Source organism: Thermothielavioides terrestris, chromosome 4 (assembly GCF_000226115.1).
Source record: "Thermothielavioides terrestris NRRL 8126 chromosome 4, complete sequence".
Lineage (NCBI taxonomy): Eukaryota > Fungi > Ascomycota > Sordariomycetes > Sordariales > Chaetomiaceae > Thermothielavioides > Thermothielavioides terrestris.
Genome location: NC_016460.1, coordinates 2,653,640 through 2,674,220, shown reverse-complemented (window position 1 = coordinate 2,674,220; position 20,581 = coordinate 2,653,640). Strand labels below are relative to the sequence as shown.

Here is a 20,581-nt window from a genome sequence, read left to right as displayed (position 1 = left end):
GAAGCAGTAGGAGAGACGCGCCGAGCAAGAAGGCTTTGGCATCGGGGTCGCCTCTGCGAGAGGGGATCTTGCAGTAATTATGACAGAAACCATCTCAATGCATGCACATCGGCGCTGCTTCCAAGATGATGTTGTTTCTCGGGATTGCGACCCAGCCTTTGGAGCGAAAGGCACTGGGATATACGTACGATGCCCACGATGGGGACCTTCGACTCACCGAAGACATTCGTCTCCGATTCAATCATGCCATATACAAGCGAACAGGCCCAGGAAAACACAGATCGCGTTCGAGTATGCCTACCGCCGGAGCCGTGACCATGCTTGCTCGGTGTTCTAATCCACGCCGACAATAAGACGGCATTATCGCAGGACTATTCCGTACATACACGCCGTGATTGCGAAGGGGCCGAGCCTGGCAGGTAAACGTTCCATCGTCTGTTTGGATGGACTGGAGCTGTGAACTAACGGCCGTGTGTGCGAGCGGGTCAAGGCGACGCAGGAGCACCACGGAGGGAGCCCTCTCACAGGAGCGCCGGGATTTTGTCCTTTTCGGACTGGATCCCCGAAGCACCAGTCATGCTTCCTGGGTTCCAAGATCGGATTAAAATTAAGCATGTCAAGCTCAAATAGCCGCCGAGCACACTGCAACCCGGATTCTCATCTTGGAGATGGCACGGATACATGCATCCATACAGTGCCAAAGTCTGACGGAAAACTTTATCTCGCTTGCACTACAAAGTACCTGGCCAGGGTTCGTGGCTGCCTGGGGGACAACACCTGGTCGAATGAGAAGCTTGAACGCCGGCCGTACCTGCATTAGTGTTGCACTCAAACGGTACCCCGCAATATGGGCTTCCTGTTCACGCAGTGTCGGCTCTCAAATGAGGTACCTACCTGTATACTAGGTGCACAGTAGTGTAGGTTCCGCGTAGGATGCAGTAGAGCCGATTGTGGATTGGGATTCAGTTGAAGGGTTGTTTCTTGACTTCCATCTGAGAGGGCAAGCGAAGATGCCGCGGAGAGACGGCCAAACATTGTTTCTGGGAGAAGAGCGAGCAGATACTTGGGACATGCTCCATACCTGGCAGTGTACGGATGCAGCCGCAAACTATCCGCACCTTGTCCGAGCACACGTCACGGGCGAGACGCGCGCAAGCGCAAGCGTGTCACTCATCGTTCTGGCGGAGTGTGTCCCATCTCTCTCCCCACAGTTCTCGTGTTGATCTGCGAATAATTAGCGTACACACCCTTACCTAGTGTAGTTAAAGTGATTGCAGATTGGGCCGGGTTTGCCAAAAGGAGTTGCAGGGCAGCGCCAAAAGCCAGCCGACGTCTTTTGGTCAAATGTCGGTCATCGTCTTGTGGCAAATGCAAACCTCCAGGCGAAATTGGCCCTCTCAGAACTTCCTTACCGCGTACCTCTGTAGTGGGCCCCTACCCGTAGTGTATGTCCAGGACAACGAGTGGATGGCAGGTCGTCCTGGGAAGGTGAAGTGAACGGCCGTTGACCAACAAATGAGAGCACTGCATGGATGCGGTCAATTTGATTGACGGCTGACCACTTAACGAAGCGCCTCCCAGCCAACCGACCTGGAAAGCTGATGGCTAAAGAGGTCCCGCCAAGACTAATTTCGGCCAATTGTCGGCAATGTTTTTACAACGTTTTTACGCAACCCCGATCGCCAAGGCGTTTTCGCTATCGCCAAGGGGTTTGCACTATCGCCACGGGTTAGCTACAGGTTAGTTCGCCGGGGGTGCGGGGGGCGGCGCCAGCCCCCCGCTAGTTAGGGTGAGGGTTATAGTTAGGGTAAGGGTCAAGGTTAAGGTGAGGGTTAACTTCGTTTTCTTTTTTTTCGATTTAGTTGAGGTTTCGTAAAGTTGTTGCAACGAGTCTTTACGATTGTTCGTTGTTGATGTTGCTCGAAGTCGTCGCGGCCCCGTCGTGGCCCCGCTCATCCCGTGGCGATTGTAAATACTTGTAAGCGGCAGTCTCCGAAATTAGTCTTGGCGGGACCTCTTTAGCCATAACCCCTGGAAATGGAGCGTCCTGCGTAGCCAAGCTCCGCAACAAAAACCCCTGTTCCCGGGATTCCTGAAAAAGGATGGCCGGTCCGCAAACACGGTGGGTACCGCCGAAGTTGCGCTGTTCTATGGCATCCGCCCGCCACCGCTGGGGCAGACCTGATCATCCCCTGCGAATGAATGCTGCCCTCCACCGAGCCCCTGGATTAGCGCCCTCCGAAATGGGCAGCCGGCGCTGACGGCAATTTCCCACCCCTCTTCCTCTCTCCTCTCGGGGGTGTCGGATGGAGTCGAAGCAGGGTATTTAACGAAGGCCCGGCTTCCCCCCATCAAGCCACCCTCTTCTTCCCTTTTCTCTCCTCAGCTCACGCAAGCCAATTCAAGCTCCATCAAAGCTCTTTGACTTCGGTCGTCCACTCTTTCACAACGCCACAAAGCTTCCTGCTTTCGTCGATCTTTACTACTTAAACGAAACCCCAAAACAGTCGCCAAGATGCGTTTCGCCGTTGCCACCGTTGCCCTCGCCGGCGCCGCCCTCGCCCACGAGCAGGCCGAGAGCACTGTCTACTCGACCGAGTACTACACCATCACCTCGTGCGCGCCCACCGTCACCAACTGCCCGGCCCGCAGCACCGTGGTCTCGTCCTCGGTCGTCCCCCTGACCACCTCGACCATCTTCTCGACCACCACCCGCACCGTCACCCAGTGCCCGGACACCGTCTCCCACTGCCCGGCTGAGTCGACCACGGTTGTCACCGAGACCATCGCCGTCTCGACCACCGTCTGCCCCGTCACGGAGGCTCAGCCCACCTCGACCGCCGAGGCCGGCTCGACGCCCTCCGGCAGCGCGTCGGAGGAGCAGCCCGTGCCGACCGGCACCGGCTCCTACATCCCGCCGCCGCCGCCCCCGGCCACCACCCTGACCACCGCTGCTCCCGCGTGCCCCACCAGCTCGGTCAAGACGATCAAGACCTCCATCACGACCGTCATCCCCACCATCATCTACGAGACGGTCGCCGTCCCGTGCCCCACCAGCGCGGCCGCCAGCTCCCCGTCGAGCGGCCTGACCCCCACCACCCCCGCCCAGCCGACCTTCACCGCCGGCGCTGCCACCATGGGCGGCTCTGCCCTTCTCGCCGCTGCTGCCGGTCTCTTCGCCATCTTCGCTTAAATTCAAGTCTTCTCTCTTTCGGCCCTGTGCTACCCCTGGTCAAGCATCTGCTGGGGACCGTGGAGCCCGCGAAGGAAGGCCGCTGCTGAATGGGAGGCACTTGGTTCATTTGTTGGATACGTCTTCTTCAGGTAGCGGATTAATGGCATGATACCTCGCAGTGTACTTAATCTTCTAATTGTATTTTTTTTGGCGTTCATTGTGTGGAACGGCTGATGAACGTCTTTTTTTTACCCCCCAAAAATGATGCTGACGACTTGCCTGCTGTTCTGATTGACGACGTGCTGTGTTTGCGCGCGTTGATCGACTGTCTGCTTGCATGCTCCAGTACCTCGGTAGGTACCTGAGTATAGCGTAGGTTGTGGAGGGAGACTGGCGCACCAAACTCGAGGGTCTCCCCAAGTCCTTGGTGCCCGCCCCTGATCTGATGTTGACGGGAAAACAGCGGGCATGGTCCAATTTCCCATGTGGGTCTGCTCGGAAATTGCGATTTTGCGGATCTGTGGGGCCTGATTGGCTAGCGCCGGCCCACGGCCCACAAGGTTTGTTTCAACCCCAGTTTTTTGGCCTTGACAGTTCCGCCCTGCACTTTGACGGGCGGGTAACGTAACGTTAACTCTGCTTGGGGCTTGGGCGGCTGCCATCAAGTGCCACAGTAAGGCCGATGATGAGTGAGCAATTACTGTGAACACGAGGGAGTTATGCTACCTCGGTAGTGTACTCCGTACAACGGTGTTTGTTGCATTGTGCTGCATGAAAATGTGTTCCTGCAATTTTTTTTTTCTCCCCCTTCCTGATCATGGATGCCGAGGAAGCATCTGCCACTGTGGCAGAGCCCGTATGCTGATCTTCCTTTACCGCTCATCCGATCCTCACCAACAAGGGAGTGAGAGGAAGAGGATGGACCCTGTCTCTGTTGGCGAGCTGCTGGGTCCCGCGGCGTGTTTGCCGAGGCGTTGTCTTCTTTTCGCGTTCTTTTCTTGTCGTCCAAGTATCCGGACACGTGTACACTGCCATGTTTTTCACCGCTCTTCTTCACTCTGTTCTCTCGTTCTGATCCTATCAGCCCCACATGGCCTGCCGGCTGCCGGATTGGCGGATGGGGCCCGGACCCGGCCAGTTGCCGCCGAACCGTCCAACGTCCGACTGCATTCCCGGGTATCGGAGTGGCGGTTGTCTTGGCACACCCTCTTGCTACCGTCCGCGCGGGGACTTGTCTCGGCCGGCCGCCCCGGTTCCCAAGGTAGACAAAACCCGGCGATGGTCTCGTTACGGCTCGGCCCCTGAGGAAGGGAGACAGAATGCGTAAATCACTGGCGCATTGCCTGGGACGGGCCGGGCCACGTGCAATGCAATATATGTCGAGCGCGACCCAGAGCCAAGGACGCACTTCTTAACGACCATCGTGCTATTTAGCGTATACGCATTCCAAGTATGAGGATCGCAATCGCCAGCGAATCGTGAGTTTCGCGGCCCCCGCCGGCTAAACTCCCTTCTCGCCGCCTCTGAGTCCCTGGAATCACCCCCGCCGTTGAGTGTCTCCCCGTTGAAGGGCAGCTCGGGCGTGCTTACCTCACTTTGGTTTCCCTTCTATCGTTGAGCGATATGGGTTGCGAAGGCGGGAAGGGATGCGCTTCCGGCAAGGGTAAATACATATATCTGTCGATGGCGTGCGACTTCCCCTCCACGCCGTCGAGTTTCCTTCCCCAAGTCTCTCATTGGCTGGCCCGGTGACCGTCCGCTTGTTTCATACTTTTGCTTCTCACCGCCAGGTCGACTTGGTGTTCACTAGATGCCAAGCGAGTCGGGTCTCCGTCATAGGGCAGCTCCTCTGTTCATCCGAGTGCTTGCTCTGATACGGGAGTCTGCTCAATGTGACCCCTGTACTGTTGCTCGGACAGGCGGCACTAGAGATTGAGATGGCTTCTCCAGAAGGTCCTGTCTTGCTTCTCCTCCTCCTCAGCCTCTTCGTCGCTGTCAGTCCAGCCTTTGCCTAAAATGGAGCAGTAACAACAACGGCCACTGCCACCGCGATCCTCGCCCGCATCATCGACCTCTTCTTCCTCAACGAGCGAGCCTACGAGGGCCTCCCGTACACACTGTTCCACCGTGACTCCGGGCTCCGTCGTGGCAGTCGATATCGTTAACAACCTGACCACCTACATCATCACCACACACGTCGACCGCCGGCCCTTGCCCTTGGCAACCCGCACTGACAACATCACCACCGCCATCCCCACGCGCGCGTCCTCACACAGCGGGACACTGGTATCCCGAGAACGCCACCGGCCAGCGGAGCACCGTCACGCAAGGGTCCGCGACATTCATCTTCACGGGCACCCGCTACACGGCAAGCCACACGATGCAAGCGCCGGCCACCTCTTCCCGGGTTCCCCTCCCTTCTTTCCTTCTACCCCGTTTCCCATGGCCTTCACCGGTTTGACGACTGACATTGCCCAACCACGCTTCAAGAAATAAAACCAAAAGCGTCAACCGCTACTCGCTCAACGGCACCGTCCAGGCGGCCTGCAACCTGACGCAGGTCGGCAGCGCGTGGTACGCCCGCGGAACAGCGTCGCGGGACGACACCTTCTCGGCCTACCGCTACAACTGGACGAGCGGCGACGACAACTTCAGCTTCGCGCCCGTCGCCATCACCGCCGGCGCCGAGCCGCTGACCGGGCCGAGCCCCACGCCGCACGGGTCGTCCTCCTCCGGGGCCGGCGCCGTCTGCGTTGTCGAGACCCAGATCGACTTGACTACGACGTCAGGGGTCGGTAACGTTTGCTTGGCTCTGCTTGCGGTGGTGCTTGCTGTGTTGGACTTTAAGCCGATCATCTCGGAGTAGAAAGAGATTTGGGTCGTAGACCTTGGCCTCGTCTTGGTCCCCTGGATTATCCTTGCTGTAGAGAGTGTCACAGTTAGGTCTGGTCTCGATGATCTGTGAAGTTGCCGTGCCCGGAGCGGGGGCATAATCGCCCCTAACTGCTCGCGGTTGCCCCTTACGGACAGCTCTATGGTCCGTCAACGAAACGTGTCAACAACAAATCCTTCTTAGACAGCTTACCCACGACGTACTTACGTTCTTATCTCTCCGTATGACATTCACACCACCTGGAGCAAGTACATGCTCTTCCAGGCCGAGCACCAGTCCTTTATCTGTTGGGCCTCTCCGATCGTCGTCCAACTCAGGCACTCGGCGTGTGTTTTGCGACTTGGCAGAGCCAACATAGTGGAAGTCAACTTCGTCTTCAGCGTTATCCGGGACCCTTGAAGTATCCTGCGAGGAAACTTTTGTATACGCTTCTTCAAGTTTGAAGAGCCCTCCAGAAATAAGACCCGTTTGTCTGGTGGCGCTTCAATCATGCTTTCGATCAGAGAGTGTGTTCCTAGATTCTAGTAAGAAGAAATGAGACTTACCAAGCGCGTCAAGAACCATACATACCATTACTCAGTGCTCGCAAGATAGCATAGAGACTGCGCGCATTGTTGATGGTTTGCTTATGCCAGACGATATTTTTGTACAGCCCGCTCTCCTCGTACATTGTATCTTCAACGGCTTTCCGCCTCTCATAGCCATCTGCCGTCGGCATAACAAGAACCAGGGCGAGGATTGGACAAGGGAAGAGATGTGGCCCATGAAGCTAGAGAACGTCCTAAACGAAGAGATGGTGGAACACCTAGCGGACTGATCAGCATACTGAAGACATCGGGAGTAGACTCAAGTGGAATGAAATGCTTGCTGTAAGTGCTCATCGTTGTGGCCCTCTGATGAGACCTGACACTTCCGTTGCTGGTCACTGAATCATCTGGCATATACCAACGCCAGGAGGACATACTCGGTGACCAGCCGGAAGCTTCCGACGAAGAGCGCAACTCCCGCCTGACTGACCGCTATGTTTACATTATGTTATCTCCAGCATCAGCCCACCACACAAGTGTTGCCCTAACGGTATAGTCCAAGGCAGTCTGCGCACGGTCGGATGACTTCTCTACTCAGTTCCCTCCTCGCTTCACTCTCCATCCGCAGCCCACCTGGCGCCTGTCGCATACAATGGCTCTCCAATTCGACCAGGTAAGCAATAAGCCTAATCGTTCTTCACTGATGGCTCTGGTTTTTATCAATACCTCTAACCCGTCGTAGCGAGTCACCGACCTGCTCCAGAAACAAGGCGCTATGCGGGTCGCCGTCTTTTTGCGAAGCAAATCGCCCCTTTATTCCCTCGGGAACGACGAGGTGGTCATCAGCGCATGCCGCACACTCGGCATCGACCCGGTAGCGAGCCGCGCCAGGCTCATGACCATCCTCGAGTGGGACTATCTGACCATCTTCGCCTTCAACCTCTGGTTTGACGACTACGACTGGGCCACGGCACACCACAAGGTCGACCTTCCCGTCGTTCTCGTCGACTATGGGAAGGAACCTGACCCTTGTCAAGCTGGGCAGCCAAGAGTTCCGCGACAAGGTCAACGACTTCGTCGCGAGCCAGCACGATCGCCACGGCTGGGATGCGAAGCCGCCCTATCTGGAGGACCACACGCTCCCGGGCGTCTAGCCCACGTACTTCAATTCCCGCTGCATCAAAGAAGTGGGACCGGACAGCGATATGCGCCGTCGAGTGAAGACGCCACAGCCGGGATCGACCAGCGTATACCCGTCCTAGGGGTAATCGTGGTGTCATTTCCTCTCCCTGCGGCGGCAACATGGAGGGAACCTGCAGAATTTATACGAACGTCGTTTGGTTTCGGAGGAAGCGTCAACGTCGACGATATTCTTCATTGCCTGGACGTGTAGGTTAGCCGTGCTCTGTCAAGTCCGGCCAGGCTTGTCACATCTGAACAGAGCTAACTCGGCCCACACCGGGCAAGCTTCCGATGACCCGGGGTTTTCATGAAGGTTGTCACCCGGGTCTGATTCTTCTTCTTGCTGCGCTGACCAGTGCCGCTACGACGGGCTCACGGGCTCTTCGGTTCTTGCGCAGGACTCCAGCCATTGGGATGGGGTACAGGTGCTCGTGCCCTCGTATTCACTGGCACGGTATCCCCCTTAGTCTCCCCCATCCAAAAATGCGGCGGTCTTCCGAACTGGCGTCATTTTCCCGCAAATGTACTGTAAAGGGCGCGCCTGGCGTGTTGTTTGCCGATGTGGCTCTTTTCGTGTAGTTGACAAGGCATAGACATCTGGTTGGATTGGGAAGTTGGCCGCGAACTCGACGGGTGTACAAGTCAGGTGGCTAGCTTGGGGCCTGAGCCTACACTCCAAGGTACAAGGGCAGCGGGATGGTCCGGGTAGTATACGTTCGTCGCGGCGGCTCCAAAATGCAACGTTTGTCGAAAATTCGACGGCGCGATGCCGAGCAGAAGTTGATATTTTGTTCACTTTCGTTGGGCGTTCCGGCAGGCTGACAGCACTCTGACCCGACGCCCTGGACCGGCCAATCACCGACATGCGCGCGATGCGGGATTAATATGGGGCGCCTTGTGCCACAGCTTCACCGCCATGGCCTGGAGAAGCGGTCGGCTGCTCAGGACTGTGGCTGTCGCTTGTCCACATGCCTGCTCTCTGTCGAGCATATGCGGCCACTGGGTTCCTCGCAACACCAGTAAGCTGGCAGAAGCCTCTCCAAACTGGCCAGGTCTGTTGAGGGGCGTCAGTTCAGGCCTCAGGCCCACCAACGACGACGCATTCGCCTGTTGGAAATCCTTGGGACTAGTCTAAGTGTAGCCGATGCATTGATCACCTCAGCCTCATCTCATGTAGGACTTGCGCGGTCCCTCGCGGCCTCGCGGGTGGGACGGGAGCACCGACAAAGGCGGGAGCACCCGCGCTGGGTATGACGACATTGGCGTTGAGCGTTCGACAACCCGCACGCCTCAGTTCTCCAGGGTGCTCCACCGGCGGGGTCTGACAGGCAGCAGGCAGCAATCAGCAAGGCAGCAGACCGCTGCGGATGGTCCGTGCACGGGCCTCGAAGGACTGAGGACGACTTAGTCCGTGCAGCGGTCCTCGCCTGTGGGGTCACCTGGTTGGCGGGGTGGAGGTCCTGCAAGGCGGCTGCTGAGCCTCTGCGCAAGGAATGCGCAGCCGTCCGAGGCGTGCGCCAACCAACCGCCAAGCACGCAAGTCAACCGTCCGAACCATGGGAACCACAGGAAATCCAGGATTCCAGGAACCGGCAGGTCGAACATGGTGGCAGTCGCCTGTCTTCCGCCGCAATCCTCATGGGTTTGCATATGTGCATCCGTCACGCCCTGGCGGTCTTCGGCCATGTAGAGTTGTTCGTATAAGAGAGAGCAGGTTCGCAAGTCATCGTTGTCTTCCGCCATACACACACAGTACGCCCTCCGTCATACCTCTCACACCCGCGGCTTGCTTGCACCAGGCTGAGGCCGCTCATCTTGGTCACCTTGCTTGCTGGCTGGCTTCCCCCCACCAAGGCCACACATATTATACATTCTCTGCCGCTGCCTAGCTCTTCCTTGTTACACACACTCTCTCTCCTTCCTGCCCGGAGGCGTCTGGGCTATGCCTTCCGTCTCATAAATCCTCGAGGCCTGTTTCCCCAGGTTCATCCCTCGAGTTGGTCCTGGTCGCCTGGAAACCAACGAACTGAGCGTCGACCGTTCGTTCCACCACAGGCGGCTTGGTCGACCCTCGCCGCACAGCTCGCTCGTCATCCGGCGGGTCCCTTGGACTCTCTGCGAAGATCCGACGCGCTGCTTCTGCTCTTCACCACTTCATCACGCCGGCCTCGGCTTACCCCTCTCTGTGTTGGTGAGCCGGGTCGTGTTCAGTCAGGCTTGTCCGACACACCGTGTTGACGTCTCCTCGGCCAGTCTCAGCGTCTGAACCATCGCCCCGCGGCCCGCGCCTCTTGCCCGTGCCGGCGGCCTGCCGACTTGCTTTGCACATTCCACTCGCTATTCGATGTCTTCCCGAGCCGATCCGGCACAGGGTGCCCGTACCACGGCGCCGCATGTCTGTCCGCATTGTCCACATAAGGTCTTCGCCCGTCTCTGTGACTTGAACAAGCATGCAAAGTCCCACAGCCGCCCGTACAAATGCAACGAGCCGGGTTGCAAGTACGCCACGCTCGGCTGGCCGACCGCAAAGGAGCTAGAGCGACATCACAATGACAAGCATGCGGTGTCTCCGCGCACCTTTCCCTGCCTGTTCCCGCCGTGCCCTTACTGGTCCAAGCGAGAATCGAATCGCAAGCAGCACATGGAGAAGGCCCATAACTGGCTCTATGTCAGGAGCAAATCGAAAACCAAGCGCTTGGCGGCCCAGCCCGAAGTTGCCAGCCGCGACTATGGCCCGAAGACCTGTGATGCGGCTCCCAAAACAGAACACATCCCCTCAGTTCTCCCGGCTTCTTGTGAACCGTCGATTGTTCCTCAACCCAACATGGACTTCGTCCTGTTCGATGACGACGGCGAAGCCGATGCCGTGGGCGAGGAGGATGACAGCCTCTACGGCGGCTACGGGGATTCCGAAGGCGCCGGGAGTTACCTGCCATGGACATCGCCCTCGACGCGGCTGCGGAAGAATGAGCTGTTTATCGAAATGTTCAGTCAGGCTTACAACAGCGCCGAAGACAAGACAGCCATGACGACCGACCCTGGCGACGCCGAAGCGGCTTCCGGCTTGTCCGAGCCAACGCCACCTCGGGGCATCCAAGTTCCCAACCAAGGTGGTGATCACGGTCAGTTTGTTGGCGATATGGCAATCAAGATCGAGTCGCCCGTCATGGCTGTCAAAGCCATCACTCCGAGGAAGAGAAATCACGAACCCGTCGAAGCCGATCCGGCAGAAACGGGGCGATCGTCCCTGCCGGCAGGCGGTAACTCATTGTCCGGCAACCATAAAGCCCAAGCAGGCCAGGCGATGCCGACCGGACAGCGGGCCCGCGTGTTCCCAGACCAAAGTGGCGACGGTGATGATTGTTTCCGTCCAAAGAAGAAGTCGAAGCCAGACCCGTCGGAAGACTTCACCGACAAGAGCATGCCCGACATCTTCCACTATGCCCACCCGCAAATATAGTAAGTCAAAACTGCCTCATGGCTTCCTTCGGTCGGCTGCCCGCCCGGCCGCTGACGTCTCCAATCGAACAGCAACAGGAATCGGTCGGACAAATATTCGCCGTGCCACACTGTGCATCGAGAGATCTCTACACTGGTGTGAGTGCCTCTGTTACGAGCTGCCGCTCTCTCGAATTAATGGCACTTATTTTCTTAGGCGGCATCTGAGCAGACCGGCCCATCGCTTCAAGGTCACAGAGCGAGTCATATCCTCATTTGATGTCGAAGACCCTGACTTCAGACACCCAAGAGCCGGCGTCTGCCGGTGCTGCTGGCAGACTTTCAACGATCGCCAAGCATTCGACGCCCACGTGTCCCTTCCGTGCGAAAGGGTCTCCAAGGGGAAGCGAGAGAAGTGGCGTGTTCTGTATCAGAGCTTCACCCCGCTGCTCAACTCTGCTACTGCTCTACCAGGCCCCGGGCAAAGCGAGCCGACCAAAGAACAACAACGGGGGATGTTCTCCGGCCACCTGAACGGCCCTCTCGTTTCCAACGACGACAATGTCTGCGACGAGGCGGGAACCCCACCGACATCGGTCCCATCGCCCGGCCTACTCTCGTCTGTTAGCTTTGTCGGGGGAGGTTCACTGGTCCCCGCCGAAGAGCACCGCAAGCTTCAGGAGGAGCATCGCACCTTGCGTGAAAGGCACCAGCAACTCGAGCGCGTTACGCAGGTCCTGCTCGCCAGGCAGCTTATGCAGGATAAGTTGACGCACGAAGCAGCAACCGGCCCGCACACCGGGCCCTCTGGAGTTGGGACGTCGCACACCAGCTACCCCTCCGCATCACCGGACGGCTCTGAGCGAGACAGCCTTGTCCAGCACATGGACTCGCAGTCCACCAACGTTGACGTGTACCGATTCATGGAGGAAATGGAGGACATGGAGGGTCCGCGCCAGTCGCTTCCCAGGATGAACTCCGGGCTCAGCACTGCGTCCCGGTCAACCATCTACCACGTACCCTTGAGTCCGCCTCCGCGGCGGGCGGAGCTTCCGGCCCACAAGAGCGACGGCTCCGCAAGCCAAGCACACCAGCCTCCGCCACCGTCCATCCCCGACTCGGGCTACGGCAGCGACCAACGGCGCGGCAGCCTCGCCGAGCTCCTCCCCGGCGCGGGCACGGGCGAACAAGCGGACACAAGACCGATGATGCCACCGTCCAATGCGGCGGAGAAATCACAAGACGATCCAGCATTCAACCAGGGGCTTTCGTGGGGGGACAACAACCCCTTTGCAAAACCGCTCGCGGCGGCCACCAGCACACCGTCCCCGCAGAACAGCCAACAGCTCGGCTTCATACCACTACCAGACCAGGAGACGACGGCCCACTACGAGGACGCCGCCTTCCATCTGTTTTACCCGGACCCGAACCTGCAATCGCAGTCTTCACCTCCCGCTTTTACGTTTGAGTATCCCTCGCAACTAGAGTAGTGCGATTGGCGCAGCTGGATAGAGATGGCTCGGCGTTTTGGATTGTTGGATTCTGGACGACATGAAGCTAATAAGTGAGGTTTTGGACTCGAAGCAGAGGTGCGTTCCCAACCCAGCCGGCCTGGGGGGGTAAGTTAAGTTACAAGCATTTGTATGTGAGGCATGGGCGGTTATGTTCACAACGCTCGGTGCGGGCATTGCGCAATGAGCGTTTGATGCAGGATGATGAGGTAATGAAGGGAATGGGTTAGCATGTATGTATGTACATGGGTGATGATGTGGGTGTGCATGACATGTTTGATACAGATGTTCAGGTTCTTTCCGGGCAACAGCCAGCATAATTGAGACATAATCGAGACAAAAGCCGATTGAGTACATGGGACAGACACACTGAGGAGACTTGTATTGATATACATATCCAGAGCTCCACGACTTCCCCAGAAGCCGGGTGGCCTTGTGGTTGAGCCGGTTTCCGGCGAGGGTGCGAGCGAGGTGTCTCCCCCCAGCAACAAGGATAGGATCATCTTGCCTGCACCAGCTCGGCAAGGGCGGTACACCCTCCATTCTCTACGAGGGCTCCGAGCAGGACCTTTCCTCTCGACCTGCGCGAGGACGGAGGCAGGGATAACTGGCGAACTTTGCTGAAGACCCTTTTCGCTCTCCATTTTCCAATTTTCTTACGTGGCCGCCCAGCACCATGCCTGTGCTCACGCCCCGGATGAGGTTCAAAGCGCTTGACAGAGCGGGTATGCTCGGGATTAACCCACCACCCCTATGTCAAGCTCCATGCTGTATGAAGAAGACGGAAACCCCCCCTATTTTCCAAGGGCAATTGCGTCCTTCCACATGCCGTGTGCGTCGTCACTATATACAAACAGAGGAAGGAGAGAAGGATGATCGAGGAAACAGCAGGGTCTTTTCATCTGGAAACCCTCTCATGCACATCACATCTATCTAGATGCAAGTCCCATAAGCCTTCTGGCAACCCAAGAGGGCTAGGCACGAGATCGTGTTGGAGCTGCACTTCCCGGCCGGGCTGCAGCAGGGGCCGAAAGAGCTACCGGCACAGGTCTCTTGGACCTCGGCGCCACAGCGGCCGTCAGTGCTGACTGCCAGACCGGTTTGGGCCGGGGGTGCCGTGGACGTGGCTAGATAGATGATATGAAAAGGACTGAGGTTAGTTAGTGGCCTCGCGGCTGGCTGGCCACTTGCGTGGCGACCGTGAAAGTTTACTTACACGGGAGGGAGGTCGACCTCGTGCTAATGGTCGTCCCCGTCGTGATGCTCGTCGTCGTCCCCGCCCCGTCACAGCTGCCCCACGCGACCTGGCAGCCGTTGTCGAGCGAGCAGTAGTCATCGGTGGTGCCGCAGTAGCCGTAGGCGGAGCAGCAGGTGCCGAACCTGCTGCCGGCGCACGTCACGCCGTTTCCGCAACTACCATCAACGCTCACACCAGTTCGCGTCGGAGCAACGGAGGCCGTGGTCCGCGTGGGGGGTGTAGGCTTACTGGTGTTGGTGCCGCTGGGGCCCGCGCGGTACCAATTGGAAGCGGGATCGCCCAGGCACTCGCCCACGGTCACGGATCTGTAACCCAGCTCGAATAGTGAGGTGAGGATGTAGTCTGTCAGGTTGTACACGGTCTGGTAGTGAATGTCGTGCTCGATCTGCAGGAAGCTGTCTTTCGTCGGGTCGGACCCGTCAACCGCTTGGTCCCAGATGTCCTTGCTGTTTTGGATGAGGGTCGGGTCGTCGTTGAGGTAGCCTTCGGTGTCGAGGTCGAAATAGATGATGTGGTAGCCGAGCTTTGACAGGATGTTCTGACAGTTCTTCTCGCAGATGGAATAGGGGGGCCTCATGTACGTGGGGAAGAAACCGAGGATGGAGTTGAGTGCAATCTCGTTCCACACCATCTGGTTTGTGAACTGCGTGTTTGTCAACTGGCTGGCGTTTTGATGGGACCAGGTGTGGCTGGCAATCTGGTGTCCTTCGGCATGCATCCTCTAACGTCTCGTAGGTCAGTGAGATTCCACCACCAGATCCACCAACATCTCTTACTTTGATGATGGCAGGATAGATGGTTGACGGGTCGTTGATCATTCCCTTGCCCAGGTTGTTCCCTGTGATCATGAACGTTGCCTTAGCGCCGTAGCTCTGCTTCCGTGTCAGCGCTTCGATCCCAGAGTGGAAATTATATGCCCCGTTCACGACGGACCTTCAGTTTGTCCAGCAGGTCGTTTGTGTAAATGTATGGCCCGTCATCGAAGGTCACGGCGATATCGCCCGCGTTTACGCAGTCGTAGATACCCGCTCCTCCATAGGGGACGCTGCCCAGCTTGGGGCGGGGAACCCCGGAAGTGTCTGCTCCGCTGGGCTTTTGGTTCTTGAGGCTCCGTCAGTCAAACGCTCGAAGCCCTATTTCCTTTCGAAGTTCAACTTACCGCGTCACAGCCGGAACCGTAATTCAACTGGCAGTCAGGGGCGCTGCAGTAATCGATACCCTTCCCGCACCAGCTATCATGTGCGTCAGCTTGAGCACCATCAGGAGCATACTTGGACGGCCAGGACAACACACCCTTCGGGAGAGCAGCAGTACCCTGAGGCGCAGCTCCCGATGCCCGGACCGCATCGTCCGTCGACGCCGCCAACTTGCCGGGTCTTCAAGTGCTCTCCCCGCTTGACGGGCATATCCTGCCTCCTAACAGGGCCCTGCGGATTGGGAGCTGTGCTCCTCCGGGCCTGCAGAGCAGCGAGGAACTTCCTGCCTCCTAGGATTTTGGGGACGTGCTGACCATGATTCCCGTGGGCAAGGACCAGGCCAAGAGAGGCAGCGAGAACCACGGATGACAGCCTCATGTTCGTCGAGGGCTCTGCTCAGCCGTGCAAGGAGAAAAACCAATGAGACAGACGGCGCAGGGGCAAGAGGGCAAGGGGAATTGATCCTCGGTGGTCGAGAGAAACAAGCCAGGAGGCGACGTCAAGATTTATGGACGAACTACACGTTCGGAAATTAATATTGGCAAACATCGGCATCTCCTTCCGCGGCGGTACCGGGCTTCCATATGCATGCGGTAGCGTCGCAAGCGAGAGAGGCGGAAGACTGGAACGGTGATGGAAGGGTATGTGGGGAGTTATAAATGAAGGTCATGGTGGTAGATACCACATTGCCGGGGAGACGCAGCCCTCTGCTTGGGGGACGGAACGTTGTGTTAATTCACAGGCCTTGCGGTTAGGAAGCATCTCCTAACTTTGGGTAGCCAGCCAAGACTCTCCCACCTTCCATCTACCAGTAGGGTAGTTGAAAGCATAGAACATCGGCGGAGAACGCAGGGTCTCCTTCTGAGTCGCCACTTGGGGACTATGGTTGACAATGACTGAGTGTGCATCCGAACAGTGCGTCGATGTTAACGAGGGAGATCCTAGGGTCGAGACAGGCAGCTCAGACGGTTCGTCCAATGCCGCAGGTTGAGTAACAACGCAAGCTCAATCTAACAAGGGCCCGCATTGGCTGGGAGGAGAAACAGTAGCTTCCCATCGAGCCAGTCTTCGGGCATAGGAGATGCAACCAGGAATATAAGAGATGGTACGGTACGGGCCTGGCTCGCCGGCGGGAAGGTCCTTTCGGTGGTGCCCAAAACCCTTCTTCAACCCTCATCGGAAAGACGGAAGGGAAGGAGAAGGGAGAAGAGCCGGCAGAACGCGAGGATCAGCGATGGTTTGCGCTTTCGATTGAGCGAAAGCTGACGAAAGCGCGGCGCTGTTGTCCGCACCAGCCAGGTTCCTCGAATGGCGCAAATGCCTCCGCGATGCGACGCAAGGGAGGAAGACGGCCCAAAGTGCGACGATCAGCCGCATGGGCGTGGTCCCTTTCCGGCAGATCTGGGGCGCGCGGAGGGCATCCCGTGCTGAAAGCTTGGTATTCCCGCAAAGCAGGATGACGCGGCAAATATCCTAAATTTGAGAAGGTCGCTCCGTTACGAATTCACGACCGCTTGTTGTATTCCGGCTGAAGTCGGACTCGACCGTCGCAGTGGATCTGCGGGGACGGGCGGCATGCAGAACCGGAAAATAGGGCGGATTGCGAGAAAAGGCGGAAGGCGCTGACGGCTGGAGCAGAGGGTTGCTGAACACGAGAGGCGAGTGAGGGGAATCTCTCAAGGTCGGTGGTGTGCGACTCCAAACAGATATTGATGACACAAGGAGCTGCAAGCAGATCCAACTTGAAGGTCTTGGCAGGCACTTGCCTACCTACGCAGTCTTGGCAGGCACATCCATACACAGCAGTATAGATGAGACACGAACCTGGAACCTGGAAGTAATGTTTCGTGATCGCGCCCTACGGACTGGAACGTTCTTGCCCCGATTGTCTACCAGTGGATGCCTATCTGATCCAAGCGGCAACAGCTTTGGGAAACCGTCCCCGAGTTGCTCCTGCCTCAGGTGCCGGGAGACAGGAGACGGGAGCCAAGCAGGACGAACCACATACCGAGCCGTTTCGCTCCCACTCTCAAGATATTCCAGTTCCAACTCTACCTAGGTACTTCCCACCGCCTTACCACCCATCTCAACCCCCACCGCACACCGTCCCAGCCGCTGGTCAGGTACGAAGTTGAAGGCAACTGGAGACCTGACTTTCTCACCTGCCCTGTGGGCTGCTAATAAATTGAGTAGCAACCACCACCACCCCATGCGCCAACCGACCTGCTGTGTCCCGTACCGTGGTATCACCCGAAGCCACCACGTTCTTGTCCAATATAGGACACAGCTCGTCATCTTGGCCCTGCGGAAGCTGTCGTGGCTCAGGTGCAGGGTAGCAGACCCGGAGAACACCTGCCGATTTGCCGACCCTTCGGCCGCTCAACATCGATGCCGGGACGGTACCACTTGAACGTGTCGTGGTAACGTGACATGCATGTCTCAGTAGTCACAGACGACCGTCTTTGGCCCGCCGCTTACACGCTTACAGAGTGCCTTCCTCTACCATCCGTGCCTCCGTGCCCTGGCAGCATTCCACAGGAATGTTCCACTCGGACCAGCTGTGGCAGGAGCCCGCAGCAAAGCGATGGTCGGCCACGGCGCGCCCGGGAAGGGCTCTTCGTCAGCTTTTTCCACGGGGTTGCTCAGGGAGCAGCTATGGGAACGGACATAGTACAGATCGGCGAGCGGCAAGAATGGCAAGCCAAACGCTCACCGCCCATGCCCCTCTCTCAGTCAAAAAGGTCAGCAGCTCTGAAAGCATGGCTCAGCAGTGTAACAGCTGTGAACTTTGAGTGACGGACCGATCGACTCCGGTATTGAGAGTTCTGCCGCCGCGATGATGGCGCCACTAGGGGGGTAAATTTCTCCTCAGGCAAGCGGTCGAGATCCCAACCAGGTCGCTTTCCGATGTCAGTCACTGTGGCCACTTTTTGTTGGGAACAAATGTGCAAGATGGCTCAAATCCAACTCGAGTTCCCTGTCCAGACTGAGCGCGCTTGAATTCCAAGTGGAGCTCACACCCCCTTTAAGCCGGGACGGGGAAAAAGAGGTAAACAAACACTGGTTGCCCAGTACGCCAGCTACCTGGCAGACAAACTCTTGCCACATAACTGGAACACAGCAGTTATCATACAGGTAACTCACCACTTGCTCTGAACTCTCCCAAATCCTCCGAATGCTCAATACTGCAAGTCGTTACTTCTTCTTCACACATCACATATTCATCTCACATTATAGCCCTTACGCAACCATAGCCCCCACAACGCCGGCGATCTCCCCAAACAAAATGCCCTTAAAGACGGCCTCGCCCATCTCCTCGCCCCACTGCCCAGCCCTCTTCAGCTTCTCCTTCCACGCTTCCTTCTGCGCGGGGTGCAGCGCCTCCCACTCCCTCGCCGGCCCATGCCGTTCCTCGTCATGGTTCTCAACGACCTCGATTTCCCCCTCCCCCTCCCCCTCCCCCTCCACCTCGCCCTCCCGGCCAGCCGCCGCAGGCCGGTGCAGGAGCACGGGCACCTTGCGCTCCGGCAGCCCGCCCGCCTCGCCTAGATCTCGGTACTTTTCGAAGAACCCGGACGGCAGGGGCGTCACGGGCGGCGCCGACTCCGACAGCGCGTAGTACAGCCCGGGGCTGTGCCAGCGCACGGGCGTGACGGACCGCGCGCCGAGGTAGGGCTTGGAGAGGCCCTTCACCTCGAGGATGCCCTGCAGCAGCAGGGCGAGGAGGGCGAAGACGAGGGCCGCGCCGACGAACAGCTTCGTCCCGGAGGGTGGCCGGCTTTTGAGCGCCAGGACGTACCGCGCGGCGCGAGGGGCGCTGCGTTGGGGACCCGGTTTCGGTTTGGTGGTGGTGGGCAGCTGTTTGAGAGGGAGGGTGTGGACGACGCAGGTGTTGGCCATGGAGCCGATGGAGGCGAGTTTGAGGTGTGGGGAAGGCTTTTTCGGGTCCTTTTCTGAAGCGGAGGCTGAGGGCTCCGGCGGCGGGGTGAAGTGCGAAAATGCGAGTCCTGAAATGGGGCCGAGGTGAGCCTCCTTTAGCGTGGTGACGGGGTGGAGGTTGGCGATCAGACTGATTTCGCCCACGGTTTGATGCTCGAGCGTGTAGAGGGTGATGGAGCTGTCTTGACCGGTCACGGCGATGACGAATTGTGTGTCGCCTTGTTTTGTTGAAGGTGTGAGTGGCGGCGAGAGGTTGCGGACCGCTAGGCCCGTGGCGCGCGCGACGTGCTTGGGGACGCGCGCTGTGACGGCAAGCCGGGCTTTTCCTTCCCTCTCCTCTTTGCCTAGATCGGATGGCTTGGGAAGACGGAAGCCTTGGAGCACGGCTCCACGTGCCTGGGGCAGATTTGCAACGGCCAGCACGAACGTCGGAGTGAGGAAGCGTATAGATCGGAGCGACGGGCGGGCAGTGGCTCCGCTGGACTCGTCATCCGGCATGGTGAAGACGCAGTGGGGGCCGTTGACACTGGCCTTTCCGATGATCAAAGTGTAGATATCGTAGCCGTCACAATACACCAGCTGGTGCTCATCGTCGGAGATCTGTATCATGTCCATATCCATGGCCTCCTTCGAGAGCTCTAGCTTGCCCCTGAGTCTGGGAGTGGAGCTGCCGCTGCTGGCCGAGGGAAGGTCAAAGATGGCAATTTGCGCATCCTTGGAGCGCCCTATTGTACCAGTTGCAGCGGCCCCAACTTTGCCTGATATCCTTAACAACCTTTGGTATGCCTCGGCGTCTGTGGTGGAGAAGAGGGCAGTTCGCGAGAGTTCGCTGATCTTGGGCTCGGCGCTGGCCTTGCGGGGCAGGTCGGCCTTAAACACCCTGAAGTGCTCGTTTTTGCCCTTCTGCAAATCGGCCTCGGCCGAGTTGATGCCCGCGTAGAACAAAAGCGAATTCCCCCGGCGGGCGCCAACAGCGAGCGTGTTGACACTGTCCTCGTCGGGGCTGAGCTCGAGCTCGGAGACGAGCTGCAGCGCGTCCTCACGAGCGGCATCGAGCACGCTGACCTTGTTTCCCACCCCACTCCTCGCAGCTCCGCCGCCGCCGCCGACTATAAGACGGGTCGCATCTTGCGGGTCAAAATCGAGGGCGTACAGGGGGTATGAAAGTCGCAGTTCGGCCGCGGGTATCGCCGGCGCCATTGGGTTGCGGATGCGGATGCGGTTGCGCCGACGGCCGGGGATAAGGAGGTTGGGACTCGTGAACGGCTACGTTCGAAGCGCAACTCGGGTGTTGAGGGCCGTTTGCGGAGGTCGAAGAACCCCGTTCAAGATACGCGGCGACGACACGATGATGACACTCCAGCGCGGAGCCTCTGTGCTCGAAATGTGGAGCTGAGCTCCAACCCAATTGAGTAGGCATTGGCTGTCTCATTACACAGTACATACACAGTAGAGCGGCTTG

At 58.2% G+C, this 20,581-nt stretch overlaps 9 protein-coding genes across 9 annotated transcripts; 5 read left to right on the top strand and 4 right to left on the bottom strand.

Annotated features, from left to right (window-relative positions):
• Positions 1-2,388: 2,388 nt before the first annotated feature.
• On the top strand, positions 2,389-3,208 carry THITE_2119490 (uncharacterized protein). Its single transcript, XM_003655569.1, has one exon. The coding sequence runs from the start codon at positions 2,516-2,518 to the stop codon at positions 3,191-3,193; it is 678 nt and encodes a 225-aa protein (XP_003655617.1). The 5' UTR covers positions 2,389-2,515; the 3' UTR covers positions 3,194-3,208.
• A 1,904-nt stretch (positions 3,209-5,112) lies between these two features.
• On the top strand, positions 5,113-6,041 carry THITE_2090779 (uncharacterized protein; the record flags this gene model as incomplete). The annotated part of the gene is made up of 4 exons (XM_003655568.1): positions 5,113-5,128; positions 5,201-5,302; positions 5,452-5,506; positions 5,681-6,041. The coding sequence occupies 4 exons, from the start codon at positions 5,113-5,115 to the stop codon at positions 6,039-6,041; spliced, it is 534 nt and encodes a 177-aa protein (XP_003655616.1).
• Positions 6,042-6,230: 189 nt separating this feature from the next.
• THITE_2053585 (uncharacterized protein) lies at positions 6,231-6,822 on the bottom strand (the record flags this gene model as incomplete). Its single annotated transcript, XM_003655567.1, has 2 exons — positions 6,231-6,540; positions 6,635-6,822. Coding segments are annotated over 2 exons (498 nt in total), but the record flags the coding sequence as incomplete, so codon positions are not given.
• Positions 6,823-7,247: 425 nt separating this feature from the next.
• Positions 7,248-7,749, top strand: THITE_113950 (uncharacterized protein; the record flags this gene model as incomplete). The annotated part of the gene is made up of 3 exons (XM_003655566.1): positions 7,248-7,268; positions 7,338-7,577; positions 7,633-7,749. The coding sequence occupies 3 exons, from the start codon at positions 7,248-7,250 to the stop codon at positions 7,747-7,749; spliced, it is 378 nt and encodes a 125-aa protein (XP_003655614.1).
• A 944-nt stretch (positions 7,750-8,693) lies between these two features.
• On the top strand, positions 8,694-9,481 carry THITE_113949 (uncharacterized protein; the record flags this gene model as incomplete). Its single annotated transcript, XM_003655565.1, has 3 exons — positions 8,694-8,829; positions 8,955-9,025; positions 9,080-9,481. 3 exons carry the CDS (start codon positions 8,694-8,696, stop codon positions 9,479-9,481), a joined length of 609 nt encoding a protein of 202 aa, XP_003655613.1.
• Positions 9,482-10,418: 937 nt separating this feature from the next.
• THITE_2053461 (uncharacterized protein) lies at positions 10,419-12,705 on the top strand (the record flags this gene model as incomplete). Its single annotated transcript, XM_003655564.1, has 3 exons — positions 10,419-11,236; positions 11,309-11,374; positions 11,433-12,705. The coding sequence occupies 3 exons, from the start codon at positions 10,419-10,421 to the stop codon at positions 12,703-12,705; spliced, it is 2,157 nt and encodes a 718-aa protein (XP_003655612.1).
• Positions 12,706-13,514: 809 nt separating this feature from the next.
• On the bottom strand, positions 13,515-14,863 carry THITE_2119485 (carbohydrate esterase family 4 protein). The gene is made up of 2 exons (XM_003655563.1): positions 13,943-14,863; positions 13,515-13,853 (listed from the first exon to the last, which is right to left on the bottom strand). Exons 1-2 carry the CDS (start codon positions 14,700-14,702, stop codon positions 13,660-13,662), a joined length of 954 nt encoding a protein of 317 aa, XP_003655611.1. The 5' UTR covers positions 14,703-14,863; the 3' UTR covers positions 13,515-13,659.
• A 1-nt stretch (position 14,864) lies between these two features.
• Positions 14,865-15,849, bottom strand: THITE_2119483 (carbohydrate esterase family 4 protein). Its single transcript, XM_003655562.1, has 3 exons — positions 15,278-15,849; positions 15,145-15,216; positions 14,865-15,086 (listed from the first exon to the last, which is right to left on the bottom strand). Exons 1-3 carry the CDS (start codon positions 15,556-15,558, stop codon positions 14,894-14,896), a joined length of 546 nt encoding a protein of 181 aa, XP_003655610.1. The 5' UTR covers positions 15,559-15,849; the 3' UTR covers positions 14,865-14,893.
• A 2,347-nt stretch (positions 15,850-18,196) lies between these two features.
• On the bottom strand, positions 18,197-20,492 carry THITE_2119482 (uncharacterized protein). Its single transcript, XM_003655561.1, has one exon. The coding sequence runs from the start codon at positions 20,317-20,319 to the stop codon at positions 18,421-18,423; it is 1,899 nt and encodes a 632-aa protein (XP_003655609.1). The 5' UTR covers positions 20,320-20,492; the 3' UTR covers positions 18,197-18,420.
• Positions 20,493-20,581: the final 89 nt, after the last annotated feature.